The sequence below is a fragment of the Penicillium crustosum genome (assembly GCF_028827405.1).
Source record: "Penicillium crustosum strain IBT 35664 chromosome Unknown utg000002l_segment0_segment0, whole genome shotgun sequence".
NCBI classification, from domain to species: Eukaryota; Fungi; Ascomycota; class Eurotiomycetes; order Eurotiales; family Aspergillaceae; genus Penicillium; species Penicillium crustosum.
The window spans coordinates 125930-138729 of record NW_026623123.1 but is presented as its reverse complement, the minus strand read 5'-3'; the positions used below and the strand labels follow the sequence as shown (position 1 = coordinate 138729).

Sequence of the window (12800 nt, the reverse complement as noted above, 5' to 3'; positions counted from 1 at the left end):
AGATTATGACAACCGTCCCTTATAAATGCAACAGGATAAAACATCTGAGACGAAGTAATGTTCGTCCCCTTCGAGTCCTCCGGTCCTTGTAGTGTATCGGCGACTCTAAGGGCATCGGCGGCCGTGGTTGGGGCCTTGGCCCAATGACCAATCATCACGAAGGGAAAATAGTGCTAGACCACTGGTGCAGACAATTCAGGGTCAACAGGGCGTGCTCGCGTCGATCCGAGCCCTCCTGTGGATTCCATTCAGGCAAGCCACCTACCGAAAGCTGACTGAATCAGCCTTTCGCCATGTTCTATCTCTTCCAATGCAATTTCATCTGGGGAAGCATCTGGGGGAGGTTATGAGTGCATTGAACAAGGGAAGCGCTTTGAATACCTTCCATGGTTGCGGACATTGGCGTTGCTGCTACCTACTGCCTTGTTTATTTGAATCCCTTCTACTCACTCATTATACTGACCATGGGCGGCATTTATATCTTCGTGACCATTTACATGGCCAAGTATCGCGGGCGTGCGCGACGGGAGATGGCAAAACAAGATCGGGAGATGGATGCGGTCAAGTAGGTGGATATATTGTCCCATTCCATGTGGTTATAAGTTTTTATCAGGGACCTCAAGTAAGCAATTGGTTCTGATGACAGAAGGGTCATCGCTCTGTTGTGGTAAACATATCAATATAAAATCCGTGAGTAGCTGACCTGTGGCATGTTTGATACATTTGTTGCTGGTCACATGCTCCCATGCTCCCCATTCTATCTTACCATCTCATTATATTTCCATTCGCTCTATTACCCACAGTATCATCCTCAAAATATCATAAAAAAATTGCCTATGGACCCAATTACGCTATTATGATTCTGATCAGAGGCCAGGGCAAGAGAGCTAGCCTAGGCCGGTGTATTAGACATTTCTGCATAGTAATCTATCACCAAGGTAGCTACCAATCTCTTTGTTTATCATTCTTAACAAATGTTACTTTTACTGAATAGCAGCATGGCCACCTTTCAGCCAGTGCATCAACACGAAATTTTGGCGTTGACAGTGAGACAGATTATTGCTGTGCTGCATAGTCAAAATGCGGGATCAAACCATTGGTGTCTCTACCTTTTAGTATCTCCTAGGGAATCCATCCAAATTGATTGCCAGCCAAGCTACAGCGCCCCAAGCTCTATTCTCAAAGGGGGTTCTAAAGCGAACTTCATCATCTCGGAGCTGATGCGTAAGGTGCCTAATGATGCACAAGCGGAGATCATAATCGATGTCATTCCTGCCATACAGAAATTGTAGCCGGAGCAGATGCCTCTTGCTCTTGACCAAGGGGCCTATTATTTGTAAGGCTCGAGGGTGTGGGCTGTCAGGTAGCCAACCGACAGAACACGAGTGAATGATGCAAAATTGACCTCCCAAGTCAGACACGAGAAGGTCGGAAGTTACTGCAAAGTCCCATATCCAATTGATGTAGTGGCGCTGGTATTCTTCTCTTTACCAAGTCGAGTACTGTCAGACATCTCACCCGTCTAACCGCTCGGTTTCCCTCATATTGGGAATTGTCTATTTTGAAATGTATCTGAAGTCTTGCGTTCCACAAACTGAGCACGTGAACATCCCACAGTCCCATAGACGTGTCCCGTCTTACTGAAACAATATAGACCGCTAGTATATCCATACCTCCATGCTTAGACTTACAAAGTGGATTCCCTCCTACATACTTGCTTATCCTACGAGTTTCGTTCCCTTGTTCCTCTTTGTTCGGGCACTTTGACAGAAATAGGTTTGGATATAAGAAGAAAGGAGTGCGTATTAGCTGTGGGATTTAAGAACCAATAAAGCCCATAGAATTATGATCTTTGTCTCCCGAAATGCCGCAAAATCTATTTTTTTAGGGTTTTTTTTAGGGTGCCCAATAATTGAAAGAATGTGTCTTTGTTAATGCCACATTAGATGCACGAGAGCCGTTCTTTATGAACACTTGTTCATGTCAAAGTGCCTCTGAAACGGGGCTTATACGAAATTATCCACTTCACCAATCCCTAGGTATGTATTGGAAACGTCTACCAAGGACTACTTCCCCTCTTTGTGCTTATCTATGGATCATCTGTGACATTAGTTGATTCCGGACCGAGTCTGGAGAGTTATTCTTTAGGATTGATGTTTGTTTCTTCGTATAGACGGCCGATGACACAAAAATGTAATACGAAGAATTTCGAGGGCCAGTCGAGTCGCAGCGAGTCAAATAACTCGGTAGAGGTGAGGGGATGACATGTGGTTTGGAGAGATGCACTATTCTACACTTATAAAAGCATCAACGACGCCCTTAACTGCTTTAGAGCATCTACAGTTTTTCCATCTGGCCTGCCACCATACCTCGTGCACAATTCGTGTTTTCTTTAAATTCCATGAGATTATGGCTAGGAAAATAGTATCTGGCTAGTATATTTATAGCTCTATATCCATGAGCCTGCCTGATGCCCAATATCCCCATTCCAACTTGATCATGACTATACCCGACTCGCAGCCTCTTAACATAGAGGAAGCCGCTAGAAGAGCCTTACGCTACCTTCATGGTTTGCAAGGGTTCAGACAAGTCTAAATACTTGTGACTGGCGGCTTGGCCTTATCGAATTACTTTCCTGGCAGCAGAGTGGGAAATTTGAGTCTCTTGTCCCCAAATAAAGACGTATAGAAAATCCAAAAGAAGAAACTGATCTAATTCTTCTAATGGAACTTCGAAATTCTCGTTTTATTTGGAGGTGGGTTTGATGATCGCCTAGGCGAGCTTCCCTCTGGAGTTCCCGGTCTCTTGAAGTCGAGACTATTGTCAATGTACCCAACAGAATTTCAGAAACCCTCTGTGTTCTATGAATGTGAGAATTAGCGTCAGCGGAGAACAAGAATGACTTAGTTGAAAAACAAAAAGAGCTAGTGACAAGGATCAAACGTGACCGAGTAAAATAGCTCGCACTTGTCATGATTGTCGTATCTCAAAGATATTCAGGAACAAGGTCACCAAGAACATACCTATGCCCGGGGAGACTATATAGCTTATGTTAAGGTAGACCAGTCTTTCTTTTTTGACTTCAATGATCGAGTATCTAATACCAGAAAAAAGGAAGAAAAAAAGAGAGAAAAAAAGACAAGAAAAACAATTACCGGTTGCACAGCAAGCAAGCCACATTGGTTTCTCGAGTTACCACCAAGAAGAAGGGTTACAGTGCAGCATACCTTTTCCTGCCATTGTCCAGCTGGCTCTGAGGCTGGAGTCATTCCTAGCGACTTTTGTTCGATATAACTACAATAAGAAGCAAATCATATAACTAGTTTAATCAGAGTCTATTATTCAGGAAATACTAAAGTGTGACTTGTGATAATTTCACTTTCTACAACACTCCAGACTGGCCCTTATATCTGATTGGTAAATTAATTTACTTCTGACCGAGTTCAAATACAATAAATCGAGATATAAGCGAAATTTATGATTACTCTGTCAGCACATTGAATCTCGGAAGGTTAATCCAAGTAGGGTCTGACTAAAGTCACCCCAGACTTGTTATCCGACAATGGGATATAACATAACTGCTCAACTGCACGCCTACCGCCACTATCCAATCTTCTCTCGTGAGGTTATCTCCCAAATAATGAGACTGAATATCCTACTGACCAGTATGGCTTTAGCCTCACAAGCCATAGCTGCACTCTCTGAGTCGGGCCTGCAAAAGCGCTATCCAACAGGATCCTTCTCCATTCTTGCCTACGGTGTCACCCCTGAGGGAGCCAATGTTTTTTATTCTGACGGTTGTTACGATTTCCCGCATGAGTCTGATCCCTATCTGACTCGATACCTAGGTCTCGCATATGTCGGTGATTCGTCCCAGTGGGTGTCTGGATCGGTGACAACCGACGTTACATGTAGGGTTTATTGCTCTTTTATTTCATTCGCATTTATATATATTTCCTTTGTTTAACTAGGACAAATTGCTAATAATTTCCTAGTCGTCTTCAAAAACTCCCGAATCATCGCCACGGCCACTAACAAGGATTACACCTTGGACCCTGACACGTTCTTCTACATCCGTCCCACACCCAACATGGTGCTACCTGTGGGTTTCACTGGGAACGATATCGATACACCGGACGATACGAAAATAGATCAGTTTCTTTTCTATGGCAGGTATCTCATGTGGCAAAATGAGAATGGAATCCTGTGCGATTCGTTCCGTTTGAAAGACACGGACGTCGACGATATTTACCAGCTCTACTGGGATACTTCGAATCTTTATCCCCCCGGCTTCTTAATTCCGACCGTGAAGTCGTCTATTTAGAAGAGGTTGAATCTACAATTTTGTGGTTCTTCGTTTTTGGGGGCCTAGATGCCTATGTAGTCCCACTTACCATTAGAGGTTCCGAAGTTGCTTGGCTCGTCAAATCCTAGAGTAAACTACACATGTAATTCGCAGGTATATAATATACAGATTGTATTTTATCATATTGTAGTTGATTCGGCAAGAAATGGGAAACTATCCCACAGCGGCAAATCCATACCCTCCCAATCAAATAAATTTCCATCGATCATGGGGGGTGAGACGGCAGCAGTACCATCGTCCGAATGTAACCACGCGTATGATGTGATACTATGCGATAGAGGTGGGGTCGTATTTACCGCTTCTTCTTCTTCTTCCCCCTCTTTTTCGTCCCCCTCACCTTGTGTCTGCAGTGTTGCCGGGGTGTCGTTCAAACTAAAAATCCGAGTGACGTATTGACTCCGTCGCTGTCGGGATTGGGCAACTAGTTGCTGGCGCTGTTTGGTTATAGCGGCCTCTAGCTTCGTTATTATCTCTAGGTAATGAGCTGCCTGGGCAGACTGCGACGCCAGCATGCGCAAGATGGTCAGGGCACCGCGGAATACATCATCAATCTCAGAATCCACCTCACGATGGGAGAACATGGAGAAACCGAGCACAAGGGCTGCAGCAAAGATAAACGCTCTGTTTGATGCATATTAGCCTTGAAGTTACTAGATCGGTATTCGCGGAGACGAACTTGAGAATACACATATTCCGAAGAAGAAGACCGGACCTATGAACCTCCAGGCATGTTTGCAGCATGTATAGAGCAGAATCGATGCATGCTGCCGCCAGGCGGGAGTGGGCTGGGTCCTCCTCAGGCATCTCAATGGGATCACCGGTCGAGAGGCTCTGGTGTAACCGGGCGAGCCGGACACTCAAGGCCGAGACGAGGAAAGGTCGGGTGACTAGAATCACTGCAAAATGATATGAACATGCAACGTGCATGTTTCCAATTGTATGCTCTCTGAAAGCGCTCTGATCTTTGGGTCCCAAAGATGACGTCCTTAATGATCGCGGTAGACATTCACACCAGCCGTTTAATTTGCATAATAGGAGGTCTGCCTGCTGTGCGGATGCAGCCTTTTCACTGTAAATGCAGTTTATTATTTCGTCCAGAATCAACGATAACTGATATGAAGCCACCAGGCCAGGATCAGGCGGTCCGGCCGCAATACCACTAGGTTCTTGTCGATTCTCGGGTAATAGCGGTGATATAGCAGAAGGTCTTCCGAGGATCGAACTGACAAGCAAATCGAGAATGCATAAACTCATCCATAATCGCGGTCTATTAGGGATTAGCATGGCCACGTGGATCTTGCGAGAAGGTTTTACCGTTCATTGCTCTTATCACTCTGATCGGGGCTTATTGACCCTGGAGACTCTGCATGAAACCCAAGCGCCACCGCTGCTCGTGACGCCACTCCCAGGTACATGAATGCCGTGTTTCGTCGACATGCCCCCAGCATATAGAAGGACATGAGTAGAAACACTCGGACTAAATCCACACTAGGATCTTCTAGCATGTTGGCAAACGTCCTGCGTTGACCGCGAGCAAAGTAAAACCGCTCCGCCTGAAGGGTTTCTCGATCGTTCGGGCAGGATTGTGCTCCGATTGCAACCATAAGGTCAATGATGGCCGCCCTAGTCCTTTCCCGGTCGGTTTTAGGCTCCTCTGGGCTAACCAATGTAGATGTAACATCATCACTAAAGCTCAAATTAAAAAACCCACTCGTCTAGCACGTTGTTAGTGATTTATCCACAAATTCATGATGGGCGTTTGTCCTACCGCTGCGTGATAATTCTGTATAAATCGGTCCTTCTCGTCAACAGTGCAACATTCTTGGGAGAAATTCAACAGATCATGATGAGCTTCTGCTTCTAGCATATCTTCACTTCCCCCATTATGAGAGAACTGTGAGGGCCCGATATGTTGGGTCACTGTATCCCGAAGCAATTGTAGAAATGACAGAGAGGCGGCTTTCCCGACGTACACTGCGGACAGTGTCAATCAAATGATATACATGACAGTCGCAACATTTCATACCTCGTTCCCCTTGTAGATTGCGGAGCATGCGCGGATGCGTCCGATGCGTAACTTCAGGCGAGTGCGAACCCGCCTGCAGCTTGTCGAACTCGGGATGGGGCGTACCAATATCACGAGACTGTGACCTCAGCGGGGTTTGTAAATCGACTGTCATTCCCCTCCATGTCCGGGGCGCCTCAACTGCAGGTTGAGAAGGAGGTACAAAGCGATTTCGGAGGCCTGCATTTGGGAAGGACTTGAATGGAGTGCATGAGCGGTCACGTCCTTTGTGAATACAGTTGGTGCATGGGAAATAACCACTGCATCGCTTTTTGGATGCACGACAGGCAGTACATGCAGTGTTCGCCCGTAGCCGATTCGCTGGATGAACCTTGGGGCGTGGCATGCTTGGAGAGTCTACAAGGTCCACGGGTCTGGGGTTGGATGAGATCCCCGCATACCCGTCCACTCGACCGGGGATAAAAGATAAGCGATAAGAGTGCGCGGCCCGACGTCCATGGGGCTTTCGGAAGAGGCACTTCTGGCAGATTAGTTTTTGTTCTACAAAAGTCTCCTGGTAGTATGTATGTATAACAAGCCGTTTCGGGGAAACAAATCATAATAAGTACATACACACGTATCCAAGGTGGATTAGTTGCCGACTCGCTCGTATTACCTAAGTGTACTAGAGTTCCAAGGTTTTAAGTACTCCGTATGTTTGTCCACGGGTATACAACACCTAGGGAGTATAGAGATACCGATGAAAATCTTCCCAATCGTTCAGCGGCTTGCCGAAGGTGACCTCGATTTCGCTGCAATCCCAAATTATGTGACACATAGAATTATAGTTACCTACAGAGTACTTTGCACAAAGTAATCTCCGTACTCCGTGCATACATATGTAATGAAAATCTAGAGAGGATCCGCCCTGAGTAAAAGGTTTGGCAGATGATTGGATCAACCATGGAAAAGGCGGCCCAGAGAAAAGTCAAACCAAACAAATCAAACAAACCAGGTCAGACAAACAAGCCAAACCAGACAAACAGACGACACTCTCGCTTAGCGCTAGCGTACCGTCAGGAATATAAATAAGCCCAGATCCCCGGACCTTATTCTGTTTTTCAAGCGACTCTACGTATGTTCCTCCTCCCCCCTACAGTTGAAGATTATTTTTCACTGTAATGGAAACATTTTTACTGACCATTTCCACAGTTCAAAGAATCACTTTAGAGTAGACGTCCCCTTTCTAAACTCTTTAAAAGAGCCACAGAATCTCCACCCTTGCTGATGACTACATGTCCTCGATGCCCTAAAGTGAAACCTTTTTGACTCCCGCCTCGACTGTCACGCGTGCTGTTCGCAGTGTCTGCGTTTCGGTCCAGGGAGTGGTGATGATCTTGACCTGGTCTCGACGTCTGACTTCGGTCGGTCGGTCCTGGTGGGTGTCGAGGAGGTCTGAAAGGTCCTCTTTCAATTTGTTAGAAGGAGTAGTGAGCTGTGAGAGTTATGCAGATAGCAGAATAAATTTATTTCATCTCAATAATGAGTTCTTTGAATGCGGTTCCCTCTGTACCGGTTAGCTGATATAGATGGACTGGTTTACCTCCTGGCCTAATAGACTGATATGCCAATGGATGGTCACTAGTACCGTGTATCTCGCCTCACTTCTTGGACAGAGTTTTTATGCTTCAACTTTAGTCTCGCTGTCCACTTAGCTAGCTACATTCTTTTTTTGAATATTACCTTAGTACTGCCCTGTCTATTGATCCGGTCATAGTATATCAGGTCATAGTTTTATCAAATCCTTTGGCGTGGCCATCATGTAGTTGGCGTATTTCACAAGCCAACCGCCATCTTCAAAACACAGTAGATGCGATAGATCATAGCGTTATATTCCATCGATGTTGGTCTATAAGCTCCGTTCCTTGTAGCCTAGTACTATTTAGGTAAGAAATAGTTTAAGGAGTTCGGGGAATTCATATTTGTGACTTATTCAGATATATATATTCCTCGCACATCATTTTTGGTAATTATTGAAAGTTTGATTTGTTCGGAAGTGATATATACTTCTAAGAACTCTTATCAATCGCCATCGACAAGTAATCTGATAAAACAAGCACATGGTTGTTGAGATATAAAGTATAGGAAATGTGGCATTTACTACATTTTGGAAATGACGGTTCGCTTGTGAAATACATCATTAAAACTTGTCGTGTCTTCGGGTATCATGTCTCGTGAACTGCTGAAGAACTCAATACGTCGGCCTGACCTCACTCCGCCTCGGTGCCTCCAGTTTTCTCTGGAGCTCCAGCGGTCCCCTTGGGTCCCTTATTCCGCGATCCACGTCCTCCACGGGATCCGCGGGAAGAGCCAGCGTTATTTCCAACATTACTACTAGACCCCGATGCGCTTCCAGCGGCTTCGGCGGGAGCCTTGGCCTTATTGGCAGCGAAACTCTCGCGGCCTTTCCGAGACTTTTCAACTCCAGGGTTCTCCTTGCGCTCCAAGACCACCACTTGACTCTGGGCCACGGACACTGGACTCGCAGCGATGGCTTTGCGAAGTGCTTCCGGTTCCGCAAAATCTATGTATCCGAATCCCTTCTTCTTGTCAATTTCGACCTTAGTCACTGCTCCGAATGGGGTGAATGCAGACTGCAGGAGCGCTTCGGTCACACCCTGGGATGGGTTGGCGTGCTTGAGGAAAGCTTGTTTAGCAGTTGATGAGTGCTTTGCTTTGCCACCTTTAGTAGACTTGGTCGGTAGGGTTGTAGGCGGCGCAGCAGGTACATCAGGTCGCGAGGATGACTGGCCCTCCTTGGGCTTTGGAGAATTGGTTGCGGATGATGCGGTTTTGGGAGGCCTGGTTGTCTCCTTCTTGGACAGATCGGCTGATGGAATGGCCGAGTCTCGAGAGCTCTCGTTCTTAGTTGATGCAGTATCAGTCGAACTACCTTTGCCGCGTCGTCGCCCACCAGACGTCGAGAGTCCAAGATCACGCTGAAGGATCTTGGTGGCTGCTGTAATATTCCCGCGCTCTCTCTTCCGCTCTGGGGCTGCACTCGTATCCTTTGTTGTATTTGATGTAGCACTCGACTTGCTTCCCTTTGCATTGGTCGTGGTTCCTTGCTTGGTTGCCTTGACAGAGTCCTTGCTTGTCTTCTCTCCTTTGGGTTTCTTCTCGGAAGAGTTTGCCGAGGTTTCCTTATCGCCCCTTTGCAAAAGCTTTTTCGCCTGCACTTTCTCCTGTTTTGACTCCTTGTCCGACCGGCCGTGTTTGGATTTAGAGGTGCTTCCGTCCTTTAACTTGCTGGCCTTCTTGTCTTTGATGAACTGTACCAGCGGGGTGATCATTACGGTTTCCTTCTTCTTATCCTCAGCATCGGCCGTGGAATCCACAGCGGCCGGCCTGGTAATAGGCTGGGTCAGACTTTCCAAGAAAGCGATGAAGTCTGAATCTTGATCAATAGTGCCTTGACGAGCATCCTTGCGCGAGCGGCTTCCGGGCGTCTTGGCATAAGGTGCAAACTCCAGCGACGGAGGTCCAAGTAGGATGGGGTCATGTAGAGTGTTGCGAGCGTCCTGGAAAGAAGCTTGACGCACAACGTCCGAGAGCGAAGAGACACATTCGGTGGATATAACGTGAATGTACGCTCTTGACGGACGCGATGGTTTGTTGGGGCTATTCGAAGAAAGTCCAGTTAGTCGAAAGCAATATAAGATTCCATTAGAGGATGGTGAATCCTACTCTTTCGACACTTTGCCAGGTTTGTACTGAAGCCAGTCGACGTTTCCTGCCCCAGCCTTCCACTCTTCCCCAAGAGCACTCTCCAGCTCGGCCTGTGTTAGCCCGGGCGGCAAACGTCGAATGAGAAGTTTCAGACGCGGAGCGGGAGGTTTGGGAGTTTTCTTTACGGATGCTCCAGAGCCCGACTTTTGCGTAGCTACTGCCGAAATTGGCAACAGACCGGCCGTGGTCTTCCCGGGTTGCATGGTGGTGAAGCGTTTCCAATGAGAAGAACTGATAGGCTATATTTCCGTTTCCCAAGGCGAAGTCATGGAAATCTCAAGAGATCCAGCCCACTTGTCTAAGTTGATAGCATCTACGGGGCTGAAGGCGGTGTGATTGGACATGAGTTCTCACCGCCTAGATAGTCAGTCAGCATCGTCATGAACACGTGCCCAAGTGCACCCATGGATTCATTCATTTCTAAGGCAACGGCACAACCAACATTATTAGTAATCACCTGCCTAGGCCCCGTAGGTAGGTACCTAGGTAGGCCTGGGGTGCCTAGGTGAGGTATGTGTATACCGATATAATTTCAATCCACTACACAAGACATTGATTTTCTACTCTGTGTGAACTTGCTATAGTTAGCAGATCTTGTCAGGGATTATTCAGCAGGAGGAAGACTCGGTGGCCCAGACCGCCTGAACTTGAACCAAGCTTATCGATAAGCATCTCCGCTCTCTTCGACCTCACAGCACTCTACACATGTACAAAGAACCTAAGTAATTGTCCACAATGAGCGACGAGAAGACCTCCATCTTGGAGAGCCAAGGGGATGCACCGACATTGAGGCAGAAAAAACGCCCCTTCAATCTACTCTCGCTCTTTCTCTGTATCATTGTAGCCACCGCCTGGTTCACACGCTCGCGCTATCCATTTTCCCCCTTGAGTATTGAGGAACGGGTGGAGAAGATCCTGTCACAGAGTCCGTTGATCGGTACGGAGATTGACGAGAATAATTCTTCAAGCAGAATTTATGACTGATGCCTGAGAACAGACGGTCATGATGACTTTCCTATCTTGGTCCGGGAACTCTTCCACAACCGCGTAAACGATCGCAACTTCACTGAGGCCTTTGTCACGGGCAAATTCCCCGGTCATGTTGATATCCCTCGATTGAAACAAGGTAGGGTTGGTGGTACGTTTTGGAGTGTTTTTGTGCCCTGTCCCAAGAATGGGACCGATTTTTCCGACGAGAATTACGCAGCAAGTAAGGGAACTCGAGGTCGTACAGTGGCTATCTCACAGTATACTCTAACATTGGAATCATAGGCGTACGCGAGACAATGGAGCAAGTGGATATCATGTCGAGGGTTCAGCAAGCCTATCCCAAAGTCTTCTCCAGCCCCCCAAATGGCACCACTGCCATGTCCGCTTTCCGCGAGGGAAAAATCATTTCACCGCTTGGTATCGAGGGCTTGCATTCGATCGGCAACTCACTGGCTCACCTCCGGATATTCTATGAGCTGGGGGTTTCATACGCAACTCTGACGCATAATTGCCATAACCGGTATGCTGACGCCGCCATTCTCGAGCTTCCAGGTGGTGGAATAAAAAAGTCCGATCCTCTCTGGCATGGTGTCAGTGAAGAAGGCCAGAGGCTTGTGTTTGAGATGAACCGCCTCGGGATGATCGTCGATTTAGCCCATGTCAGCACGGAGACCATGCGTGATGTACTGGGCGCCGGCAAATCCGAATGGATAGGGAGCCGCGCTCCAGTGATTTACAGCCATAGCTCAGCCTACGCAATCTGTCCTCACCCGCGCAACGTACCCGACGACATCTTGGAGTTGGTCCGTGAGAAAAACTCCCTGGTTATGGTTAATTTTTCACCAGACTTCATTTCCTGCACAGCTTCAGACCGTGCCAATGGGATCCCAGATGTGGATACTGTCCACGCCACTCTGGAAAGAGTTGCCGATCATATCATGTACATTGGTAATCTTATAGGCTTCGAGCATGTCGGAATAGGTAGTGATTTTGATGGTATCCCGACGGTTCCTCAGGGATTGGAGGACGTGTCCAGGTTCCCTCATCTCATCATGGAACTGCTGAAACGAGGAGTCAGTGACAAAGATGCAAGTAAGGTGGCAGGAGGCAACCTATTGAGGGTGTGGAAGAAAGTTGATGAGGTGGCGTTCGAGATGCAAGCCGAGGGTGCACTACCCGCGGAGGACTAATCTTTTAGAAGCACTTTGCGTTCATTTATTTGTCAATTCTCCAAGCATGATGCTATTTTGTGTTTCATAGTCTGTGAATTTGCAACGACACCGGGGACTATATCAGCAGATGTGCCTTCCCCGCTAACATGGGAATAAAAGATGAATTGGAGGACCCATAGGAATATAGAAGAATGAAGAAGACAGTATCAAGCACCACTGGCGCTGCTCACTATGGGGAGTGTAGTGGGAATAACTGGACTGACGCAACCACCTGTGGCACCCACCCCGTATACCTCCCAGAAGCAGAATGCCTACTACTCACAGTGCCTAGGCGAATCAGTGGAGCATGGGAACCTTGGAAGATATGAGCATCAACGGTAGCTTAGGGAGTGTCTTATATTGCTCATGGTGTCAAATTTTTGGTTCATCATTTACTCATTATTCAAATTTCGCACTATTTATGTACTTGTAGACTTAG

The 12800-nt window shown here is 47.1% G+C and overlaps 5 protein-coding genes across 5 annotated transcripts; 3 read left to right on the top strand and 2 right to left on the bottom strand.

The window, feature by feature from the left end:
- Positions 1-386: 386 nt before the first annotated feature.
- Positions 387-569, top strand: N7487_003555 (uncharacterized protein; the record flags this gene model as incomplete). Its single annotated transcript, XM_056871302.1, has 1 exon — positions 387-569. One exon carries the CDS (start codon positions 387-389, stop codon positions 567-569), a length of 183 nt encoding a protein of 60 aa, XP_056729022.1.
- Positions 570-3562: 2993 nt separating this feature from the next.
- Positions 3563-4324, top strand: N7487_003554 (uncharacterized protein; the record flags this gene model as incomplete). The annotated part of the gene is made up of 3 exons (XM_056871301.1): positions 3563-3797; positions 3849-3911; positions 3996-4324. 3 exons carry the CDS (start codon positions 3563-3565, stop codon positions 4322-4324), a joined length of 627 nt encoding a protein of 208 aa, XP_056729021.1.
- A 161-nt stretch (positions 4325-4485) lies between these two features.
- N7487_003553 (Zn(II)2Cys6 transcription factor) lies at positions 4486-6792 on the bottom strand (the record flags this gene model as incomplete). Its single annotated transcript, XM_056871300.1, has 5 exons — positions 6393-6792; positions 6135-6340; positions 5681-6081; positions 5043-5633; positions 4486-4987 (listed from the first exon to the last, which is right to left on the bottom strand). The coding sequence occupies exons 1-5, from the start codon at positions 6775-6777 to the stop codon at positions 4486-4488; spliced, it is 2085 nt and encodes a 694-aa protein (XP_056729020.1). The 5' UTR covers positions 6778-6792.
- A 1849-nt stretch (positions 6793-8641) lies between these two features.
- N7487_003552 (putative nonsense-mediated mRNA decay protein Upf3) lies at positions 8642-10363 on the bottom strand (the record flags this gene model as incomplete). The annotated part of the gene is made up of 2 exons (XM_056871299.1): positions 8642-10052; positions 10119-10363. The coding sequence occupies 2 exons, from the start codon at positions 10361-10363 to the stop codon at positions 8642-8644; spliced, it is 1656 nt and encodes a 551-aa protein (XP_056729019.1).
- A 517-nt stretch (positions 10364-10880) lies between these two features.
- Positions 10881-12340, top strand: N7487_003551 (dipeptidase; the record flags this gene model as incomplete). The annotated part of the gene is made up of 3 exons (XM_056871298.1): positions 10881-11097; positions 11158-11370; positions 11433-12340. Exons 1-3 carry the CDS (start codon positions 10896-10898, stop codon positions 12338-12340), a joined length of 1323 nt encoding a protein of 440 aa, XP_056729018.1. The 5' UTR covers positions 10881-10895.
- Between the last annotated feature and the right edge of the window lie 460 nt (positions 12341-12800).